Source organism: Castor canadensis, chromosome 15, assembly GCF_047511655.1.
Source record: "Castor canadensis chromosome 15, mCasCan1.hap1v2, whole genome shotgun sequence".
NCBI classification, from domain to species: domain Eukaryota; kingdom Metazoa; phylum Chordata; class Mammalia; order Rodentia; family Castoridae; genus Castor; species Castor canadensis.
In genome coordinates this window covers 19690280-19714545 of record NC_133400.1, presented here as the reverse complement: position 1 = coordinate 19714545, position 24266 = coordinate 19690280, and the positions used below count along the sequence as shown (strand labels likewise).

At 47.7% G+C, this 24266-nt stretch overlaps 1 protein-coding gene across 3 annotated transcripts; it reads left to right on the top strand.

Moving 5' to 3' along the window:
* The first annotated feature begins 91 nt into the window (after window positions 1-91).
* Window positions 92-6856, top strand: Pdp2 (pyruvate dehydrogenase phosphatase catalytic subunit 2). 3 transcript variants are annotated; one of them, XM_074055898.1, is made up of 2 exons: window positions 92-837; window positions 2978-6856. In XM_074055898.1, the coding sequence occupies exons 1-2, from the start codon at window positions 833-835 to the stop codon at window positions 4575-4577; spliced, it is 1605 nt and encodes a 534-aa protein (XP_073911999.1). In that variant the 5' UTR covers window positions 92-832; the 3' UTR covers window positions 4578-6856. The 3 variants fall into 3 exon arrangements, with proteins under 3 accessions (XP_073911999.1, XP_020030159.1, XP_073912000.1); XM_020174570.2 differs by having other exon boundaries at window positions 94-722; XM_074055899.1 differs by lacking the exon at window positions 92-837 and adding an exon at window positions 888-986.
* Window positions 6857-24266: the final 17410 nt, after the last annotated feature.

Sequence of the window (24266 nt, the reverse complement as noted above, 5' to 3'; positions counted from 1 at the left end):
TGGAGGCAAATAGGTAGATGGGGAGGTGCTTAGGAGATGAGATTGACAGGATTAGATTCCGGAAGGAGAGTTGGGAGGGGAAGGAAGGCCAGACCTTTAGGCTTCTGACTTGGGTCTCTGAGCATACGGGGTTAAGGAGGAGAGGAAGAGAAGGTTTGGTAAGAAAATGAGGTCAGGACAAGTTATACTTAAGGCGCTCACGGGAGCCCCCATGGGCAGATTAGCTCGTGATTGAGTAAAGGGTGTGGCCCTTAGGAGAGGGGCCTGGAGGGATGGTCATCGAAATGGAGAGGAAGTCTCTGGGGGGCATTAACAACAGTAAGGAACTGGAGAGGTCGTTCCGTTAGGGTGTGGAGGGTGGCAGAGTGCAGGGCTCGAGCACCTGACTGCCCGGTTCCGTTGCAGGCGCTCAATTAAATCCGACTCGCGGCTAGTAGAGTGGAGGGCGGTGCAGCTTCCTACCGGCCTCGCCCCTCTGCCTTCCTCTTTTCCTCTTCAGTCATTGGGTAAAATCGCTGCTCGTCAAGGACCCGCCTCCAAATATAAACCAATCATGGCTGGCGGGAGGACGCTTTCTTTAGAAGCTGGTTCCCGACTGCAGGCCTCTTTGGGGAAGTGAGACCCCGGTAGCAGCAGTCGCTTCATTGTACGCAGGCGCTGAGCTGAAGGGACAGATCGGGTGGCAGCGGCGCCTGCGGGTGAGAAGTGGGCGAAGGTCCAAGGTAAGGAAGGGAACGAGTGGTGTCCTCCTCCCCCACCAGGCCTCGAGGGCTCCCAGCTGTCCCCTGCCGGTAGCACCCGCTCAGGTGATGGGGCGGAGAGCGGAGATGAGATGAGGTGAGGTGAGGTGGGAGGGCGGGACATGCTGGGCCTCGGGTCACGGTCACCCCACTCGCGCGCACGCGCCACGTGGGCCCGCGGACTGGCGGAGGACGCGGCTGCGTACCGGCTCACCGGCGCTAGCTGCTTTAGCCCTGGATCACCCTGTGAGCACGGGGACCCAACTGAATTCCCATCTGGGAAGCAGAGCTAGGGATACCAAGCGGCTGGCCCGAGAGTACATAGCTGGGATGTGGCCACAAGGGGTTTCGGCGAGATGGCCCTGATAGACGAGACGAAGCCCGCGCACTTAGCTTTGAGGCTGTGGTCAGAGACTTGAACTTGAGACCTGTGTTCTTTAGCTACGCGAAATTGTTTGGGAACGGGTGCGGCGTAGAGCCTCGCGTCCTGCACCACTGCCTGCAGTCTCTGCAGGATGAGCGTTTGAAGCCCTCTGCACCCGTGACGGACCTCGTTTGCCCCCAAGTGCAGCGGGGTGGGCAGGGAACGGTTCTCAATGCTGGGCGCTTTCAAGATCCCAACAGACAAAACGTGGGCAGGGCAGGATTCAGAAATGAAATCCGAAAGCACATGGGACATGCACCTTCACCAGCTCCAGAGAGAAGCTAAATATAATAGATCAGCCTGCCCCCCCACCTTCCCCAGAAAATACATCTAGAAGCTGGTGAAGGTACCAGGAAACAGTTTCCCTGTTTCCTAAGTGATTTTATGAAGAAGCTTTGGGAAATCAGTTTGACAATATGAGTTTACACCCTTTGGCCTACTGATTGGCTCCTCCTTTGGGAAATAAGTAGGATAAAATCTAAGTAAGGAAAAGGTTGTCTCATAAGGCTATGCAGTTAGTTTAATAAAACCACCTTCATATCCCCAGGAAGAGGGGATAAGTAAATTGTGGTTGCTGATGCCAAAATGGCATATTATATATCCATTAACTGTATTATCACCCCAAATTGCTCTTAAAGGGGAAGCCAAATTAAAGCTATAGGTACAATATAAAAACGTTCAGAATGATTAAAAGTGTATACACCTAATGACAAAAACAGTAACTTTCTTTTTTTGAAGGGAAGGGTCATATTTTATTAAATCCTCACAAAACCTTATGAGACTGGTGTTTATTCCCATCCCACCAAGTGGATAATTCGAGTTCAGACTAGTGAAGTAGTGAAGTAGTATGTCACACCTAATGTGCCATTAGGGCTCTGAAAGTGCCACATATAGTCAATTTTTTGGTTTGAACTTAAGTCCTCACACTTGCTAGGCAGAAGGAGCTCTATCACTTGAGCAATGCCCCCAGTCCTCTTTTTTTTTGGGGGGGGGTTATTTTTTATAGGAGGTCTTGAGTTTTTTCCACCTGGCGGCCCCAGATGTCTATCCTACCTTATAGCCTCCCACTTGCTGGGATCACTGGCACATGCCTAACCACACCCTGCTTATTGATTTAGATGGAATCTTGCTAACTTCCCTTTGCCCGGGGGGAAAGTCTCCAGGCGAGATCCTCTTGATATCTGCCTCCTGTGTAGCATGGAGCCACCACTCCCTACCAACATTTAACCAATATTTAGCCAATATTTGAGAGTCTTTTGTATGCCAGGCACAGGGCTGGACACTGGAGAGTTGCTGGTAAGGCAGTTACTGTTATAGTTCCTAAATTCATGTAGTAAATGGATGGGGAAGCAGGTACTTCAGTGAAGTTACAAACGGTTGAGGAGACTGTGACACAAGAGCTAGACACTAGGCTCTGACATGAGAAAGGATTTAGGAAGGAGAGGAAAAGTAGTCCCTAGGTCAGCTAGGAAGAAGTAGCTGGTGGAGTGGCTCAAGTGGTAGAGTGCCTGTTTAGCAAGTGTGAAGCTCCAAGTTCAAACCTCATTACTGAAAAAAAAAAAAAAAAAAAGTCTGTCTCCGTAAAAGCAGAGTGTATAAAAACCTGATTCCTGGAATGTGTTTGTTATAATGAGGATGGGGGATATTTATTTAATATTTTGAGCTTAGCCAACTCTTTTAAATGGTTTAGATCACTTTTGTTCAGGATATTAGCAAATGCTTCAGGAGTCGGTATTTTTAAGAGATTAAATTTTGAGGCTTTCTTAAACTTTATAGTTTTCATGCTTAAAAAAATTTCCACTTGCTGTTACAGTTTCAGAATGTCAACTACTGTGTCCTTCTGGATCTTAAATTCTGCAAGGAGCCGCATTGCCACATTACAAGGGGGCAGACGCTTATACTCAAGGAATGTCTCCAATGGGAATCACTTGAAATGGAGGCTCTTTTCCCGGGCATTACCCACCCTAAGAAATAGTTCTCCGTGTGGTGGCTTCCCTCTGCCCAAAGCCTACAGACACACATCAACTGAACAAGAGGATTTCCACTTGCAGCTGAGCCCTGAGCAAGTAAATGAAATGCTTCGAGCTGGTGAGTCAGCCCACAAGGTTCTTGATGTGGATGATGGAGTCCCAAATTCAGTGCTGCGGTTTGAGAGCAACCAGTTGGCAGCCAATTCCCCAGTAGAAGACCGGCAAGGTGTAGCTTCCTGTCTGCAGACCAAGGGCCTGATGTTTGGTGTCTTTGATGGACATGGTGGTCATGCATGTGCACAAGCAGTAAGTGAGAGGCTCTTTTACTATATAGCAGTGTCCCTGATGTCCCATCAGACCTTGGAGCAGATGGAGGAAGCGATGGAAAATGTGAAGCCCCTGCTGCCCATCCTACAGTGGCTCAAGCACCCGGGGGACAGTATCTATAAGGATGTCACATCAGTGCATGTGGACCACCTCCGTGTCTATTGGCAGGAGCTGCTTGACCTGCATATGGAAATAGGGCTGAATACTGAGGAAGCACTAAAGTACTCCTTTCAGAGACTGGACTCTGACATCACGCTAGAAGTCCAGGCTCCCCTGGAAGATGAAGTGACAAAAAACTTATCGCTCCAGGTTGCTTTCTCTGGGGCAACAGCTTGCATGGCCCATATCAGTGGAGTTCACTTGCATGTGGCAAATGCTGGTGACTGCCGGGCTATCCTGGGTGTCCAGGAAACTGATGGCATGTGGTCTTGTCTACCCCTCACCAATGACCACAATGCCTGGAACCAGGCTGAGCTGTCCCGGCTTAAGAGGGAACACCCCGAGTCAGAGGACGGGACACTCATCATGGATGACAGACTTCTGGGTGTCCTCATACCCTGCAGAGCTTTCGGAGACGTACAACTGAAGTGGAGTAAAGAATTACAGCGCAGTGTCCTGGAGAGGGGCTTTGATACTGACGCCCTCAACATTTACCAGTTCACACCCCCCTACTACTACACTCCACCCTATCTGACTGCCAAGCCTGAAGTTACATACCACAGGCTGAGACCCCAGGATAAGTTCCTTGTGCTGGCCTCAGATGGCCTGTGGGACATGCTGGGCAATGAGGATGTGATCAGGCTTGTAGTAGGGCATCTGTCCAAGGCAGGTCACCACAAGCCAGACCTAGCACAGAGACCTGCCAACCTGGGGCTTATGCAGAGTCTGTTGCTTCAGAGGAAAGCCAACGGGCTCCACGTGGCTGACCAGAACGCAGCAACGCATCTGATCAGACATGCCATCGGGAGCAATGAGTATGGGGAGATGGAGCCTGAGCGGCTGACCACGATGCTGACGTTACCAGAGGACTTGGCAAGGATGTACAGGGACGATATCACTGTCACTGTAGTGTATTTTAACTCAGACTCAATTAACGAATATTACAAGGGCAGTTAAGAAATTCTTATCCTATTGCCAAGGCTAACATAAATGCTGTTTAAAAATATTTTCACTTACTCTTAAATGAGCAATTCAAACCTTACTGTTCAAAAGACAGGCAGATAGAACTTACTGAATAATTGACTAACATGAGAAGAAGAAAAAAAGACAGCCTAGGTTTAATAACAGTAGCTGTGATCTTTGCAAATTTCCTCTGCAAAGAGGGCAGAGAATAAAGACCACAGAATGGGCTTGGGTTCGTGTAGCACAAGTACTTTCTAAGGTCATGGTTAAACTGTGTCATCATGAACTTTCAAAGGGTAAATTTAATCATGCTTCTGAGAATAAAAGACTTCAGGATCTTCTGAGATCCAACTGTAAAAACTGTAAGTTTGATAATTCTGAATTCACATTCACGCACATCTAGGCTATGAAGTTTTTTATTTGTTTAATTACAAAAGCCTAGGTTTGCAACTTATATGACAGGACACTTTTCTATGCAATATTCTAACTTTTTTGATTATTCTTGTGAATACATTCTGGAATACATGTCTAGTTCTGTTTCAGCTCATTTTAAAACTGAATCCTCAAACCTGCAAACTGGCCTACTGTAAGCACGTTTAGGTGTATTGTTTGTTAGCTGAGGGTTAGAGGATCTAGACCTCTGGACTAGCTGAATTTACTTGGGTAGTATATGGGCCCGCCACTAAGTTCCAAGCCTGAACTGTTGAGCCGTATGAGGAGGTAATTTATGTCTAATCCTTAACTCCTGGCCTTTCCTATATTAATAAAATGTCCTGCGGTCTTAACCTCTGGGGGGTTATTCATAGCATTTAGCTTTTCTGATTATATATCTCAAGTATTCTTCTGTTAATCCCATCTGACATAATCCTCTACTTCTGTGCTCCCTAGCCTTACCCTGTGGCTGCTAGAAAGAGTCTTTTACCTGTGGCAAGTGGTGGCAAGAAAAGAGACAATATGGTCACATGGTAGTTGTGTCAGACATTTAGGCAGGACAGGTTTAATCAGAGGTTTGTAGATTTAAGATTCAGCCTGAATCTGGAGAAGTAAAAACATGAAGAAGAACAGCCTCTAGGTGAGGGCCTCTGTCTGCACCCTAAGAGGCCATGGGGAGAAGGGAGACTTCTCAGATGGGACACCTGCCTCTGACTGTTATAAATTGCATTACTAATCCTCAAGAAGTAGACCATATTTAGTATAGGAGTTGGGCAAAAATAAAAACGTAACTTGTCATGGTTTCCATGGGCTGCAGAGTCATTGAGGTACCTGAAAATTAACCCACGTTCCTTTTTGGGGGATGGATTTCCTCTTATGAGTGGCTGTGTTATTTAAACAACAGGAAATGTGTCCCTAAATGGAAACACAAATATATTTTTTGTGCGATTATCCCACAAAACCAACAGTTTTAATTTCCTGTACTTCACCGGACAGAACTCTTCAATGTAGTGCAGCTGCATGTGTTGATCCTTCCCTTGTCTCTTCTCCCTCATGCCAAATAACCAGAAAAGCAAATAGCCGGCTTTGGTTTCCTCACGTTAACTGTGCCTCCGCTAACTGTCAAGAACTGGGGTATTTCTCTGTATACTTTCCACTGTACCTGCTTAATTACCTGATTTCCTGTAAGAAGTTCTATTTTGGGGTATTTAAGCCTCACTCCTTTTATTCTGAAACTATTACTGTTCCTTCTGATCTCTTAGACCTTAACTCAAAATAAAATGTGAATCACAGTCAGGTGTAATGGTGTATAGCTGTAATCCCAGCTAGTTAGGAGGTGGAGGCAGAAGGATCATGAGTTCGAGATTAGCCAGGCAAAGTTAATCAGACCCTACCTCAGAAACAAAAGGGCTAGAGACATACTGAAGTGGTAGTCCTTGAGGCCCTGGGTTAATTTCCTAGCACTGCAAAAAAAAAAAAATGTGAATCACTACTATTCTCTACTTGTCTGACATTTTCTTTGCCCTTGGTTTTTCATGCCAGCTAAACCCTGGCATACAGTGTCTGATTCTGACTTTGGAGCCTGGCCTGCATCATAAATATATCTGATTTAGTAACTTTGCACCAGTTGACAGAACACAGACTTCCCGCTTGTGTCTCCAAGCAGGTCTGTGCTTTTTCTCTGCCTAATAGATTTTCCTGCTTTCTACTTGATATATATTTAGAGAGAAGAATGGCTGATTTTATTGTCTGCCTAACTCCTTTCCCCCTCTTAGTCTCCCCCAACACACACACACACACACACACACACACACACACACACACACACACACACACACACACTGTGAACCTCAGCTCCTTTTATGTGTGCATTGCTTCTGGTTCAATTTCAGTCTAGCTGTCTCTGACCACAGTTCTTGGCAGTGGCTTTCCTGGAGCAAATAGGTTACAGGACACTGCAATTGGAAAGGTTAGTTAGTGGTCCTTGTTGTTTCTTTGTATATTTCAACTTTCAGACTTAAAATTTAAACAATGAGATTTACCATTTAATATTTTAGATGTAAATTTTAGGAAAGTATGCTTTGGTTCTTAAAATGACATGTATGATTTTATGTAAGAAACTTTGATATTGCCATAATTTGGAAATTTTATGTGCAAATAATAAAGCGCTGTTGACTTTAAAAATTGGTCAAAATAGGCAGAAGATGGTATTAGTTCTAAAATTAGTATGGTAGTTCAAATTACTGAGATTGAGCTTTCTGAGGTGTTGTAACATTAAAGCTAATTTACTATAATGAAAAGGTAAATCTTGAGGTATTTCAATATATAAGCATTTTTCTCAGAACCTAAAAGCTCCCTAGTATTAGGCACACTGGGCAAAACTCAGTTGAGACACAAGTGAATTGGCACCTTTTAAACATAAATGAAATATAAACAGCTTAAACTTGAGTTCAGGAAGACTATAACTTTGTGCAACAACAAGAATGTGTTCAGAATGAGTCTGGCTTAACTTTTGTCCATCACCCTTGGTGACCTATCTTCATTTGACAGCTTTTGGGAAGCCTTTACTTCCCAGGTTAAACCAGAATATCCTGGAATGAAGTCATCCAGGATGACTTTGAAATGTGACTCCAGTGACAGTAAAAACAAACAAAAAAACAACCCTGCCTGGCCTTGAATCAGGAGGATCAAGGCTGGGGGGTATATCTTGTGATGCATAGCCTTGAGGCCAGCATGTTTGGGCTGCTCTGTGGCAGTTTCTGGAGCATCTATGCCTCTGTCCCTCCCTCCTCTGGCTTCTGCTGTCTAACTTGCCTCAGAAAATATTTCTTACTGAGCATTTTCTTAGGACAATCATTAACCATGTTCTTTAATAATTACTGGCATTTGTGTTCCAATGTTTGTATTTGACCCTTTTTTAAAACTGTTAGAGAAGTATCTTAAATGTTAGAGAAATATCTTAAATATAAGTAAAACTTGTAAATGAAAAACAAAATGAAGTCTGGTCTCCTTTGGTTTGAATACTAATTTTTCTAGTCCTTAGGACACTAGATTAAGCCAACTTTTCTTTCACTGTCTTTATCTAATCAAGGAAGAGCTCTTAGGCTATTTAAAAATCTACCCAAAGGGAGGCATGGTGGCTGTGCCTGTGCTTCCAGCACTTGGAAGTCTAAGCCAAGAGGATCACAAGTTCAAGGCCAGCCTGAGCTACATAGTATGACCCTGTCCAAAAAGAAAAAAAGTTCACTCAAAAATGAAGCCTGAAGTCTTGGTGCTCTAGAAATATTTGGTGGTTGCTGAGCACACAGGAAGTCCTCATGTTAACCAAGTGTTAAAGACCTGAGACTAGAGAAGAAAAAGAAAATGAGTTTTGTTTTGAGGGTCTCCATGACCTTGGATTTCATATTTTACTGAACTTTTCAAAACCAACATTTGTGTTAATAGTAAGTGTAAGGTCAGCTTTGGACACGAGGTCTAGGCATCTACCTTGATAGAACTGAGGACCCCATTCCCTCCCACCCTCCCAACAATGTGGTACCTCATTGCACCTAGACTGCTATTGCTCAGGTGTAAGGACGGCACCAGTGGAGCTTTAGCGAAATGCAGATACAAATATTCCGTCATTAGCCTTTAGTGTGAGGTCAGGGGTTAAGCTGGGCCCTGAGAAGGAGCAGATTTTTTTGATGGGCATGATAATTGTACATATTGACGGGTACAATGTGATGTGTCACTTCATGTATTCATTGTGTAAAGATCAAATCAGGGTAATTAGCACATCCATCACTTTAACCTTTTATCCTTTCTTGAGCAGATTTTGGGAAGGGAAAGTTGCAAAGAGGAGTCTTGGGAATCTGATAGGAATATAAGGAGCTATTGCCCTCCACTTTTCTAACATGATAAAACAGAGGCTCAGGTTGGAAAAACATCCATGACATCATGGTAGGGCCAGGGCTTTAGTCAAGTCCTAAGTATTGTCCCCAATTTGGGCTTTCAGAAAGGTGTTTGTAGTTTTGGGTCAGGGTAGAGGAACAGGGTGGGAGAGGTTGGTGGTGCTGAAAGGAGGTGAGAAGGCTTTTTTTTTTTTTTTTTTGTGATTGCTGAGAATAGAATGGAGAATTCTATGAGGATTGAACTCAGAGCCTATGTTTGCTAGGCAAGCACTTAACCATTGAACTATGGTCCCAATCCTTTTGTTTTTAGTTTGTTTGTCAGGTAAGATCACAAGCCTTTGCCCAGGTCAACTTCTGACTGTGATTCTCCTAACTATTTCCTGGCTTGGCCTCAGATGGTTATCTTGTCTCCACCTCCTGAGTAGCTGGGATTACATGTGTGAGCTGCCACAGCCAGGGAAAGTTCTGATAACTCTTGATATTGCTTTGGCTGTTAGAAGTCAGTGTAAATACACTCAATTTATATCTAATGTCTCACCCATTATTTTGGAACATGAAAAATAGAAGGAACACAAGAGAGTTAAATTTTAAAAATTGGGCTGTTTGGACTGTTTAAGGAAAAATTAATATTTTTTGAGCCAGGGTGTCACTATAACCCAGGCTGGCCTGCAACTCAAGAGCCTCCTACCTCAGCCGCCTGAGTGCTGGGATTACAGGCATATACTACCATACCTGGCTGAAAAAAAATAAATGTATAGCTTTAAGTTTCATTTTTTACCTCCAGCATTTTCACTCCATTTTACTTGATGCTACTAAAGGTCCCTAAATGGTCCCCAGCTTGGTGACCCTCAAAGTGTGGTTGGCCAGCATTCCAAGTGGCTCTCTATAGGATATGTGAGCCTTTATTTGTGGGTCACAAATAGAGTATCTTGGTCCTGTTGACCCCTGACCTCATCTGCATTCTCCAAGCATGTCTTGGTTTTGGAAACAGCCTGGCTGGGGGCCACAGGGGATGAGGAGGCCAGAATTCCTCTTCTTGCTGACTTTTACTGCTGAGGAAATTAGGTTGGATCCCCTGAAAATTGGTCTGTGGAGAGGCACTTGGGAGCCCACTCTGTCTCCACCCTTGACTCTGCCTGCCTGTCCAGGATTCTGGAAAGACCTTACCTGCCTTCACCTCTTGGAAGCAGGTGGACCGAAGGAATGTCTGCCCAAGTTGCTGCTCTGTCCACTCTGAAAAGGCCTGCCATGCCTAGGGCTGACCCCACCTGAGAGGGGCTGAGAGGCCTTTGACACTGGCCTCTGATGTCCATACATCAGGAGGGGTCAATCCAGGGAAAAGAGCATGTGGACTGAAGCCCAAGATCTGATCCAGTCCAGCACTGGGGACCAGGACTCCTGGGCCATTGTGGAGAACGGCAGTAAACCTGGGGGGAGCTAGCTAAAGGCAGGGTGAACAAGGAAGGGCCCTTAGGTGACATCCAAGATAGGAAAGTGAGAAAGACCATGCAGTGACCTCAGAAAGGGCTCCTATGTGGTGTGCTCTTCATCATCCTGGAGGCAAGTTAGGGGCAGAGCAGGGAGTCTCCCCAATTTCCTAGTAGTGTTGTGGTCAGGGCTGTTGGCATTTATCCTTGTGAGTTTCCTCCCTACCTCCAGCCCTACAGCCCCACAGCCCCTGGCCTGGCCTCCTCTCCTGCCCAGTGATGCACAGGCTGATTGTGGAATGAGTGAGGAAGAATGGAAGGACAGGTGGATGGATAACTGGTCAAGGGAAGGGTAGATGAAGCAGAACCAGCAAAAGAGAGGATGGTCAGAGAAGCAGGAGAGAAACAGCGAGTGGTGGAAGTAAAAGAATCATGGAGAGTTGACAGACAGGATCCAGTATCACCAGAAAGAACATGGATGTGGACAGATGGAAATGAGCAGTTATCTAAAAAGGATTCACTATAGTAGAGAGGCAAGGGTCGTTCTGTAGTCTTACTTGGGACTCAGGACACAAATGGAAAGGAGGAGGTGAGAATGTGGAACTTTGAGAAGACAGTTGGCTCAGCCTCTAGGATGACCCCACCTCGAGACAAAGCAGGACAGTGTGGGGCGAGAGTTAGGGGATTTGGCCCCTAACGGAATGATATCCGCAGCCAGCACGCTCCTAGGTTGGTGGAAAGGGAGAGTTTCTTAGTTCACTTGAGGACCCAGGGGCTATACTGACCCTGAAATGGAACTTTGGCATGGAGGAATGGGAGACCTGGGACTTGTCTGAGCTCTGTCCAGTGGCTTGGACACTAAATTCTGAGGGTGACATGATGGGAACAGCAGTAGGGAGCCTGCTGCTGTGGGGTTCTGTGGATGAGGCAATGTGAGACCCAGAGGCTGCCTCTAGATGTCACCATCTGGCTACATTGCTGTCAGCTGCAGCAGAGTTGGGAAAAATGCTCTGAGATCAGGCCCTGAGGCCTAGTTCCAGCCTGAGGGGGTGGGAGGTGGAGTCTCCCTGGGACTGCTGCCTGGATCAACCTTCCGGAAGCCTCACAGGATTCTGGGTATCTTTGGAGCTGGGACCAAGTGTGGCGTCGAAGGAAGACCCTGAATTGTGGTCACCAGCCCTGCTTTGTGGGGAAGGGGTTGCTGGAGTCCAGGCTGTGCCACAGCAAGTGATGTCCCCCAAGGTGGCTATTTTCCTCTGTGAACTGCCCTATACCTCAGACTCCATCCTCCCTACTCCCCTGCAGCCAGTCCCCACATCCACCCTCCCAGGAGCCCTGGGGTCCATTTCCTCTTGCCCACCTGTCCTAGCTTCAAGAATAGTCCAAACTACCTTTATGCTCCCCTCATCAGTTCCACCAAATAGACAGCAGTCAAATCTGACCGTGTCATTCTGCTCAGAACCCTTCTATGGCTCCCTATCACCCTTGGGGTGAGAGCTCAGACTCCACTTTCCTAGGCTGTCCTCCCCAATCTCCTCCCCCTCCTCCCTAGTGTGTGGGCCCTACAGACACACAGAGTTCATGTTCCTAGAATGTACCAGGCCTTTGGCCTTGCTGTTCCCTCTGGCTGGAACACCCGCCACCCTGTCCTTCAGCTCCTCTTGGATTACTTATTAGCCCTACTCTGCTGAAGCATCACCTGCCCTGGAAGACTCCCTGACTTTCTAGGCCTCCTCTGGTTCCCATAGCATTGGGTGCCCCATCACATCTCCTCAGTGTCTCCTGTCTGTCTGTCTGCTCTCTTGGCAGCACCCAGGATTTGGTCTGACTCTCCTGTAGGTCCCCAGGAATCAGCCCAGTGCCTGATATGGAGTATGCACTCAACACGTGCATTCAAAATGTAAGGGAGTGGATGGGCACAGTAGTGCACACCTGTGGTCCTAGCGGATCAAGAGGTGGAGGTAGGAGGACTGAAATCCAAAGCCAGTGTGGGAAAAAATGTGAGACCCTATCTGGAAAACAAACCAAAAAGCAAAAGAACTGGGGCATGACTCAAGTGGTAGAACACTTACCTAAGCAAGTGTGAGGCCCTAGGCTCCATCCCCAGCATTATCATAAAATAACTAGGGAGAGAATAAGGAGGGAAGAGAGAGAAAAGAAAGAGGTCTTGATCTTCCCCCACTAACTAGAGTCACCTCTTTCAAGAGTGGGGCCAGCTCACAAGCCACTCCTAGCAAGGAGTCTGGAATCTTCCACATTTTGCTTCCTACTGTGGTTTTAAGGATATGACAAATTTTTTGACACTCCTCCCATCAAGCAGGGGGAGTCTCTTGAATATGGTTTGAACTTAGAGACTTATTTGCAACCAAGAGAGTATAACAAAAGTGACATTGAGAACTGACAGACTTAAAGTATGGCAAAGTCTTGGTAATTGGTGAATCTGATGGATGGTATAAATGGCTTTTAGTATATTATTCACTCTATTTTGATGTATGTTGGAAATTTAATTTTTAATATTTATTTATTTATCTTAAGGATTGAAATCAGGGCCTCATTTATGCTAAGTATGGGCTCTACCACTGAACTATGCCCCCAATCCCTGGAAATTTTTTTTTGGGGGGGTTGGTGGTACTGGGGTTTGAACTCAGAGCTTCATACTTGCTAGGCAGGCACTATACCATTTAAGCCATGCCTCCAGCCGTGGAATTTTTTTTTATTAATAAAAAAGACTTCAGTGATATTCTCCAATCCCTGTCTCCCACCACCGTCTCCAGCTTCCAGAGAGTCAGAAAAATATTTCAAAGCTTTCTTGATGTTCAAGACCAAGTATGGGGTGACCACGCCCACCTCACCTCCTAACTCTTCCACTCCATGCTTCAGCCACTCCAATCTGCTTTCAGTCAGGGAGGAGAGATAGCAGGGGCTTAATTTATAATAATTTAAGATAATAAGGACTGGGATGTGGTCAAGTGCTATATAGCACCTGTGTAGCAATTGTGAGGCCCTGAGTTCAAACACCAGTACAGAAGAAGAAGGAGAGGGAGGAAAAGGAAGAAGAGGAGGAGGCTGGACACCAGTGGCTCACACCTATAATCCTGTTTACTCAGGAGGCAGAGATCAGGAGGATCACAATTCGAAGCCAGCCCAGGCAAATAGTTTGTGAGATCCTATCTCATAAAAACCCTTCACAAAAAAAGGGCTGGTGGAGTGGCTCAAGGGTGTAGGCCCTGAGTTCAAACCCCAGTACTGTAACAAAAATAAGAAGCAGAAGCAGCAGAAGAAGGGGCTGGTGGAGTGGCTCAAGTGGTAGAACGCCATGTAACAAGCATGAAATTTTGAGTTCAAACCCCAGTACTGCCAAAAGTATAAATAAATAAATAGGAAAGAAATAGTTATTTAAGATAATAAACTAGGGCCACATTTATGAATATATTCTATGGTTAGGTGCTATGCTGAGTACTTGACATCTATTATCTTATTTATTCTTACACAACTGTATGAGCAAGTTTTACTAACCTATTTTACAGACGAAGAAGCTGAGCCTGGAAAGGTAAAATGCTGTGCCCTAGGTCACAAATCTGGTAAATGCAGAGGTGAGTTTCAAACCTTGGTGTCTGGCTCCAAAGCTTCCTCTTAGCACTTATGCAACTCTCTTAACAAAAACACACGCCTTGGGGATATACCCAAAAGACTGTTACTCCAGAGGCACCTGCACATCCATGTTTATTGCGGCACTATTCACAATAGCCAAGTTATGGAAACAGCCAAGATGCCCCACCACTGACAAATGGATTAAGAAAATGTGGTATCTATACACAATGGAATTTTATGCAGCCATGAAGAAGAACGAAATGTTATCATTCGCTGGTAAATGGATGGAATTGGAGAACATCATTCTGAGTGAGGTTAGCCTGGCTCAAAAAACCAAAAATCGTATGTTCTCCCTCATATGTGGACATTAGATCAAGGGCAAACACAACAAGGGGATTGGACTATGAACACATGATAAAAGCGAGAGCACACAAGGGAGGGGTGAGGATAGGTAAGACACCTAAAAAACTAGCTAGCATTTGTTGCCCTTAATGCAGAGAAACTAAAGCAGATACCTTAAAGCAACTGAGGCCAATAGGAAAAGGGGACCAGGTACTAGAGAAAAGGTTAGACCAAAAAGAATTAACCTAGAAGGTAACACCCACGCACAGGAAATCAATGTGAGTCAATGCCCTGTATAGCTATCTTTATCTCAACCAGCAAAACCCCTTGTTCCTTCCTATTATTGCTTATATTCTCTCTACAACAAAATTAGAGATAAGGGCAAAATAGTTTCTGCTGGGTATTGAGGGGGGGAGCGGGAGGGGGTGGAGTGGGTGGTAAGGGAGGGGGTGGGGGCAGGGGGGAGAAATAAACCAAGCCTTGTATGCACATATGAATAATAAAAGAAAAATGAAAAAAAAAAAAAAAAAAAACACACGCTCCATATGCTCCTCAATGGCCTGGCAGTAACTCAGAAGAAGTGAGTTGTCAGTCCATGGAAGCATTCTAGCAAAAACTGGGGGAGCACTTGGCAAGAGGTGAACTGGATGGAATGGGAGGGATTCCACACTGAGCTGGGTTCTCTGCCTGAGCCTGGGACAGGGGTTGTGTAGACACAATCTCCAGCCTGGGTCCTAGGAGATCCTGGATAGGGCTTTTATTATGTCCCCAGTCAGCCAGGCCTTTGGGGGCAGGGAGGGTAAAATAATATGAAAGCTAGGGTTGCCTTCCTCAAGCAAGCAGGAGGGGCCAGCAGACCTCAGTCTGCTATCTCCACCCCCACCTTCTTTTTTCTGGGACAGGGCCTCACTATGTAAGCCAGGCTGGCTTCAGACTCCTGATTCTCCTACCTCAGACTCCCAATTGCTGGGATTATGGGGGGTGCTCCACCTTTCCTGCTTGCTCTTCTCTCCTGACCCTTGGCCCTGCACAGATCTCTGATCTCCTTCCCTGCTCTCTGCTTGGCACCTGTGGCTTGGGGAAGGGCCCAGAACTCCTCAGGCACACAGTGAGGCTTGCCCTCCTACCTAGCACCTCAGGGAGAGAGGCAGGGAGGGAGGGAGGTGGGCCAGGCAAGTACACCAGGGGATTTGAACAAAAATGGTCATGGTGCTGGTGTTTTCAAGAAAGAGAAACTGTATGCCATCAACATGTCCTCCTCCAGCACTGGACATAGATTCTGGTGCATACGTGCTGGCAGACTTTTAAAGTGTGAAAAGAGAACGTGATGGCAGGAAAGTGCTATTTGTAAATGTTGTCAGTGGGGGATGGGAATCACTGATTTACAGTGTGATCCCCAAGTTGAAATCCTCCTCCAGCCCTCACACACACTCCTCCACCCATTCCCTGGCTCCCTCGTGATTTACCCCATTGGTTGGCCAGCAGTGGGGGAGGGGAGTGTGTGACTATCTTGGGAAGGGGATGAGATCACCCAAAGGCTGGCTGATTTAGAAGCGGGTAACTTTTTCCACCCATATGGCTCTCAGAGACTTCTGCACTGGCTCATAAACCTTGGCGCCAGCATCAGTGGGGAGGCACGTGCCCTCTGCTCAGGGTGACCAAAACTGGATAGGGCACAGGGCAGGGCTAAAGTTGAAATAGAGTGGCTGAGTGGGAGTGGGAGTGGGAGTCCAGGAACCAGCTGGGACCCAACAGGAGATTTGCTCTGACAAGATCTGGGGCGGGGGTGGGGGGTGTCTTGTGGCTCCCCAGGGACCAGTGTGGGCAGATAGCTCATTTTGGTAAGGGGACTATTTCAGAGGACAGCCACTTTGCAAAGAGTAGAGCTGTGCTCCTGGCATTGCCTCTAACACCTGGTGTGTCTGGGGGTTTCAGTCAGCCAGCCAGCCTGGCCCTGGAGAAGATTCCCCTGTTTCTGGACCAAACTCTGCTGGGGGCAGTTGTGGAGGGAAACGGTCTGGACTGGAGAAGGGATCAGGGTCCAATTCCAGATCAATATATAAACTTAACTGAGTCCAGTTCAGTCTTCCCTCTTCCCCCAGCCTCAGTGCCCAAAATGCTGCCTCAGACCTGGGCTCCGGTGAAGGAAACTGCAGTTTGGAGCTTGGCCACACCTCTGAGCCTTTGTCCTAGTAGTTGGCTCAGCCCAGATATCCTTCCTCTAAACTGAGTCAAATGCCATCTGTTCCCAAGTCTATGTCCATCAAGCCAACTTGACCATGCTCATCTGAGGCCAGGGAAAATTCCAGAACATGTTAGATGAAGGAAAGGACAGGCTCCAGAAAGTATGGGAGTGGTCAGGAGAGCTCCGTGTGTTCAGCACTGTTCTGTGCCAGAACCTCCAGGGAGAGCTGGAGCCTCAGGTCCTTCAGAGCTCACCACGCAGAGCCAGAGAACACAGTGTGGAGCACCTTGCTCTGGGCTTGGTAGACAAGGAACAGGAGCTGGATAGAACCCAAATGAGCCAGAGCGTCTTTCCCTTAGCCTGGGCCCTCGGCAGCAGAGCTGGGAATGGAATTCTCCAGCTGGATGTAGTTGTTCCTGGAAAATCCCCATAAGCTTTTTCAAAAATGTGTTTTTGCACCTGACTCAGGCTCTTTCAGATTTGGAGAGGAAGGGTCTTTCCACTGCTGGACAACTCAGGCAAGGGCCTTACCCTCTCTGGATGCCTAGGACTGGGATCTGGAACAGCTAAATTGGGGATTCACTCATTTATTAAGCACCATCTGTCAACCTCACCAAAATCATTCTGCCATGCTGAAAAGCAGAGCCCAAGGTTGTCATAACTTGAGAAGGAAGTTGACATCCATAGATGCCAAGTGGCTTGCCCTGAGTCACATAGCTGTGTCAGGATTGGAGACTCCCATCTATCAAGGGTCAGTTAGTACATGGTTCCAGTCCCCTGTCCTTATTCAGAATTCCCAGAAGGGCAGGGTACCCACAGGCTAAAGATGACACTTTCAGCTCAGTCCCACCTGACCAGGACCTGGTCTGTGGCTCCATGCCTGTCACTCTCAGAATAACCCTGGTGATTCTGGGCGTGGATTTCAGGTCATCGCCTGGGACCTATTTCTGTCCTTTGGGTAACAAGGAAGTCTCACCTTGTGCAGTAACCGCTTGGATTAGGGTAGAACATGTGACTCCCAGTCCCAGCTACCCTTGCTGCCCTGCTGGGAAATGACCACACTTGGTTGAGGAAAGGCCTGGCTCAGCAACTCCTTTCCTCTCCCTCCCCAGCCACTTCCTGGTTCTGGCTCCTTATATCTGGTTCCCTCTTCTTGGTAGCCCATACCTCCACACACATGCACACTATGACCAGGGATCAAGGTTAAAATGAAGTTTATTATTTTTGATTTTTAAAAAATAAAACTGTTGGTGAAACAGCTATTTTATCCCATGGCAGAGTGACCCCTGAAAGATGCACTTCTTGGCTGGGCACCAGTGGCTCACGCTTGTAATCCTAACTACTTTGGAGGCAGAGATCAGGAGGATCAAGGTTCAAAGCCATCCTGGGCAAATAATTCGAGAAACCCTATCTCAAAAATACTGAACACAGAAAAGGGCTGATGGAGTGGCTCAAGTGGTAGAGCGCCTGTCTAGCAAGTGTGAAGCACTGAGTCCAAACCCTAGTACCGCCAAAAAAGAAAAAAGACTTCTTAAGGCCTTAGCAAGACTTATATGTACTTTCTTCTTTTTTATTTTAAAAGAAACTTAGATATTTTTAAATTGTACAATTTATAAGACAAAACAAAACAATATAGCATAAAGAATCATGGAGTATGAGGCTACTTGTCTTATGGGCCCCTTTTCCATTATAAAAATGAAAGCAAAAAGAAAAAAATGGTCGTGAGTATTTGTGTCAGCTTAACACACTTACACAGGTCACACAGTGACTCCCAGCCACTGCCTGCTGTGGCAACAGGGGCCTGGGCCTCCTTGGGTTCTGTGGGTCCCCATGGGTCAGAGCATAGTTGCCTGGAATATACCGAAGACAGAGTCTCCACAGGTGGGCCATCCCTTGACTTTGCTTGCTGCTGTGGGGCTGCTGTGCTTACCTGGCAGAGCCCTCAAGGATCTCATTGGCCATGGTGACCCAGGACATAGACATGACCTTGGGGCACCTGCCAGTTTCATCCCCCAGAAAAAGATAAAAATTTAAAAACAAAAAAACAAATAATGTTTCTGGAAAGGAAAAATTTTATTTTTGTGTTTAAGGGTTATTCTTCCACTCTTAAAAACATGGACCATCGCCTCCTCAAGACTCTGACAAGAGGAAGGCTGAGTGTGTTTTGTCTGCTGAGAGTTTCTTCATTTGTCCAGTCTTAAGCCCCTGAACAGGCAGAAAATTCTCCCTCCATATAACTATGGAACAAATCCATTTCCTCCAGTTCCAGTCAGAAGCTTCTAGAATCCAGGTATAGGGGCCATCTAGAACTTGAATCTGAAGCTGTGTACTGGTGGCTCATGCCTGAAATCCTAGCCAGCCCAGACAAATAGTGAGATCCCCATCTCCAAAATAATGAAAGCAAAATGGACTGGAGGTGTGGCTCAAATGGTAGAGTGCCTACTTTGCAAGTTTGAAGCTCTGAGTCCAAGCCCCCATCCAATTAATCAGTCATAAATAGAACTTGAATCTGAGGAAAATTCAGATTTTCCTGGAAATCCTGTGGGGTGATGACTGATGGCATTTAAGAAAATGAGAGAGGCTATGTGCAAAATCACATATACTTTCAAAGGTCAAGTACAGTCTCCAGGTTTATGGACCTCAAAGGCCATTTGTAGAGAGGGTGCAGCCCATAAATACCATATGGGACACCCAAGCACACTGGGGCATGTCACTGCTAAAGCCAGGGGTGTGTGTGTGTGTGTGTGTGTATGTGTATGTGTGTGTGTGTGTGTGTGCGTGTGCATGTGTATGGGGCAGGGAGCCATATCATCTCCTGAGTCCAGCAGTGAAAGATAAATGTTCAGTAAAAAAACTGGAAGGAAATCTGATTTTTATAAAAAAGTTACTGTAAAGCCAGGTATAGTGGCTCACATCTGTAATCCCAGCTACTGGGGAGGCAGAGGTCAGGAAGACTGAGGTTTGAGGTCAGGGGGAGAAAGTTCACAAGACCTCATCTCAACCAATAAAAGCTGAGTGTGGTGGCACATCCTAGCTACAAGGGGAGAGTAAATAGGAAAAGATGACCAAAGTCTAGGCTTCCTGAGCAAATTCAAGAAATTCAAGACCCTAAGAAAAGTAACTAAAGCACAAAGGGCTAGGGGCATGGTTCAAGTGGTAGAACAGCTGAAAATGAAAGGCCTTGATTTCAAATCCCAGTACCACCAAAAAAAAAAAAAGAAAAGAAAAGAAAAAATGCTGTAACAACATAAACAAGAGTGACTGCAGCTGTAATGACAACAATAATATTAACTGTTAAAAATATTTTTAGGGCCAATTGTATGTCAGCCCTTGTGCTAAGTCAGGGCTTGGCTTGTACTATTTCAGTGAACCCCCAAAATGTGCTCTTCTCTGGACAGAGAGTGGGCAATGGCCACAGAGTGAGTGCCATAAATGTGGGTAGATTTTGCCAATCTGCCGTTTTCCTGGAGGTGGACACTGAGCCCTAGCCCCCTCCGCAGTGTATGTGTGCTCTCCCTGCCGGCCGTGCAGGGCGTGAGCAGGCAGGCAGGGGATGCCATCGGGGAGCCATCCAGGCCCACTGAGCTAGCCCTATTCCTCTAGGCGTTGGGGCTGGAAATAGCAACCGCTCAAGAGCTGACAATCAAAGAGCAGCTAAAAAAAGGCCCCTCAGTCTGGGCTCTGTCGCACACGGCTTGGAGGGCCTATTTTGGGGGATAGGGTGCTGACGTGCCAATGGAAAATCCATGGGGCGGGAGTCTCCATGGTGGGGGGGCATGTCCCCTCTCCCATCCTGGCCCCCACATGGGTGTGCACATAGCATGCACACTTACACGTGTACAGTTGCAGCCTTTAGTCCACCTTCTTGACTGTTGGATCCTGTCATTCCTACAATAGCCTGGGAAAAGGATGAGGAAACTGAAGTTCAGAGAAGGCTAGTGATTTGTCCAAGGTCACACAGCTAGGAAGTGGGTTGAACTTGGGCCAGATGGGGCTTCTGTGGCCCCCAGGCCAGTGCTGTTTCCTAGAGGCAGCACCTTTACTGAGGAAGCCAACCCAAGGTTCAGTGATGGGAACAATGGCAGTGTGTTCTGGGGTGGACTGGGGAGGGACCAAGGGTAGCACATAGGAAGTCTTGCTGGAAACCCCCAGGCCAGTTTGGAGGAGATCTCGGCTGGCTATAGAAAAGGTTGCTCCTTCAGGGAGCCCAGCCCCCACTCTATCCCTGTGACCCATCTCATCCCCTCATTGCCTGGGCCCTCCAGAGGCTGGCAACCCCTGCCAAGTTTCCAGAGAATGTGTTAGATAAGGGGCCAGTGCTCATGGCTCCCTCCCACCCCTTCACTATCTTTGACCCTTGCCACAGCCAACTGGGTAAGAATAGCAACAGTCACAGCAAGTGGCACACAGGGGCACTGTAACCTGGACAAGTCTCTGGGTCCCCCTCTCCATCAGCGCCAGCTGCTCCCAGCTCCCTGTCATCCTGGGCCCAAGTTCCATCACACCCAGTGATAAACCTTAAACCCCTGGCCCTGCTCTGTAGCAGAGTGGATCTGGGGAACCACACTGTCTTGTGAGCTTGGTCTGTGCTCTCCACACAGGAGCTGTGTGACCTGGAGCTGGATGCTGTCCCCACTGGGCTCCTAAGCCGGCCAGGGTGGCACCATGACTCCCTCAAGCACTCAAAGTGGCAGCTGAGGCCTCTCTTGGGCCAGGGGCCCTCACTGTTCTGACGATCACAGCCTAGCTTGACTTCTGAATGCCCTTGAGAACACAGGCTCTGACCAGTGGGATACGGATGCGGTGAGGGTCCCCATGTCCCATGTGCAGGGGAGGAGACATGTAAGAGCTGATTTTGCGGCACAAATCTTGTGACACTCCTGCAAGTGTGTGAGGGTGGTCACATCATTCTGTTGTCATGAAACCCATGGTAAGCATCACCGTGACACCAAATGCGGAGAAGGGGGACGTCCAGGGAACTTTGTCTCCTGTTTATGAGTCACTGTGACACCTGGGAGTAATCAAAGGAGCCGGGTCCCCCTGTCCCTTCATTAGTGGCCATCTCTCAGCCTGACTCACCACATGAATGGGGCCCCCCACTCCCTACCCGACCCTGTCCCAGCTCCAGCACCCTCCTCTCTCCCCTGTTCTCAGGTGACTCTTCCCCTTGACCCTCTGGCCTGTTTCTTGTTCCCCTATATAGCCCACCTACCTACCCAAGGGTGCTCTGTTCCTGAGCAGCAGGACACCTGGAGGTGGGACCACAGAAAGAACTTCTGCTCTGAGGCCCAAGCTAGAGTCCTGGCGCTGGGATAGGTGGGTGGGGGTGGTGGCAGGGGTGAGGGAGCTCTCTAGGGTCCCGAGACTGTTTCAATTTTGGGGAGATGAGGGCCAGACTGACCTCTGGGCTTCTTGTTTCAAGAGTTCTATCACTAGGGCTGGAAAAAGTTTAAAAATATCTTCATGTTTACATTCTTTCCAAGTCTGCCTCCTGGTCCTCAGTGCTGGGTCCCTTTGATCTGGTCTTGTGCTTCTGGATGGGGCCTAGGAGAGGGGGAGTATGAGCCCACTGCTGGGGCCAATTTCTCCATCCCCTCCAGCTCCAGCACAGTCAGAAACCTGGGAGACCCCTCAACATCACAGAACCAGAGAGATCCTAGGGTCAGGAAAGAAGCCCAGGCTGGGAGCAGTGTCTTGTTCTGGGTCTCCTAGTGTCCGCCTGGTGGGAGCTGGAGCCAGGGTCCTTCTCCATGCTCCCTTCCCAAAACCTGGGTTTCTAGAGAGTGTGAGTGTGTGAGTGTAGGGCTACAGGAAGTTGTAGTAAGCTCCTTCAAAACTCATGGACTAGGGAAAGCCACAATTATCCAGTGCCTGTGATGTTCCTGGCACTGTGTGTGAGGATTATTTTATCTAATTCTCCCCAAAACATCACGAAATGAGGCCCATTCTATCAATAAGTAAAACTGAGGCTCAGAGAGGCAAGGTGATTTATCTGAAAACACACAGTGAGGATGAGGCAGAGCATAAATCATATGCTCTTCCACCCAGACAGCACCTCCAGTTATCCCTTGCCTTGTCCTGTGAAAGTATGGGCTCTGCCTGAAGCAGGAGGCCTTCCTCACTATCATGAATCCCTACAAGCACTCACTGACCCACTGCCAATGTACTTATTTCCCTCTGTGATCCAGGACAAGCCACACCCCTTTCTCAGCCTCTCCTTCCTCTTTATATTTATTTATTTATTTATTTATGATACTGAGGTTTGAACTCAGGGCCTCCTGTTTGCTAGGCAGGCCCTCTACCACTTGGTACCACCTACCCACCATCTAGCTACCCATCCATCTATCCACTCACCTACCCTGCTGTTCATGCATCCACTTACCTATCCATCTCCATCAAAGGCCCAGAGAGCAAGGAGGTTCCAGCTCATTGGCTTATGAAGCGGGAGTTCCCTCCATCTCTTTGCAATGAATTTTCTCACTGTTACCAGAAGATGCAGACCAGGTGATCTCTAAGGCCTTTCTGGGAGACCTTGCAGGAGGAGAGACCAGCTGAAGACTGTGGATACTTCTAGAGAGGTATCACAGACCTCAGCCACACAGATCTGCCTTGGGCTCTGGTCCCAAGACTCCCAGCTACAGCCCTTAACCTTCCTGACCATTGAGATCTTCCACTGGATGAAGGGAGTCAATGACCCGCCCAGACAGGTTGATGGGAAGATTAGATGAGATGCTTCCTCTAAAGTGATTTGCACCCTGAAGGCTGTTGAGTGGGTGCAGGCTAAGCAGAGATGGGGAGGGGGAGCTGGGGAGCCTTGCTTGGGCCGACGAGGTCAGTAGAGTCTCCAGGGGGCATCCCTGAGTCCATCTGCAGGCTCCCTCAAGCCAGCCAGTGTGCCTGCCACATCTCTCTTGGTTGGGCTTGGCCCCCATCCCATAGAATCTGCCAGCAGTAGAGATTATCTCCTAAAAATAGGGCTGGGCCCCACCAAGGTTGTTTTTCTCCCTTCCCCGTGATTTACCATCATCGGCTCAGGGTGCCTGGGACATCAAGTCCCACTCTGGCTCCCTGGTGACCATTAGGAAGGAGACATGCGGATCAGTTTGTCTGGAGTCAGTCTGGGGGCAGGGGTTACAAGTCAGTCTGGAGGTATGGTCAAGGCACAGGGCCATGGCTTAATTTTGGGCCAGGGTGAGCCATGAGGGTCCCTGTCCCACCCCAGTGGTATCCATCTGAGTGACTCCCTTCCTTGATTTCTGCAGATGCCTCACGCACTCACTGACTGTGTGTGAAATCCTCAGTGGCTTGGAGCCTGCTCTGGGGCAGAAGGACCCATCCCAGACTCATGTCTCTTGTAGCTGCCTTGAAGAGCCCTCAAGACTCTTGCTCAGGCTTCTGAGACTGAGGGACCCTGCTCATCCCTAAGTACAGGTGGCTCATGAACAGGGACACAGGTGTGCTCACACATGAGCAGAGGACATGGGCTTACAAGACTGTGCCCTCCATAGCAAAGATGATGTCCTGAAAAGACAGGACATCAATGACCCTCCTCCACCACTAACACCTGCACAGTTACCCCTCCAGGGCTCTGGATGCCCAAGGAAATGATCCACTTTGCTTTAACCCCAAGATCTTACCAACATCCCAGATAATGTCCTGAGTCCTTTCTCACAGGGAGCCCCAATACTATCTCTCAAGCCCCAGAGCCATTTTGTGCAGCAGCAGATGAGGAGAAGCATGACAGCACACTCACACACATGCCTGCACACATGCATGTGGACACTCAGCCTCCGGCAAAGTAATCCTTCAGGACCCC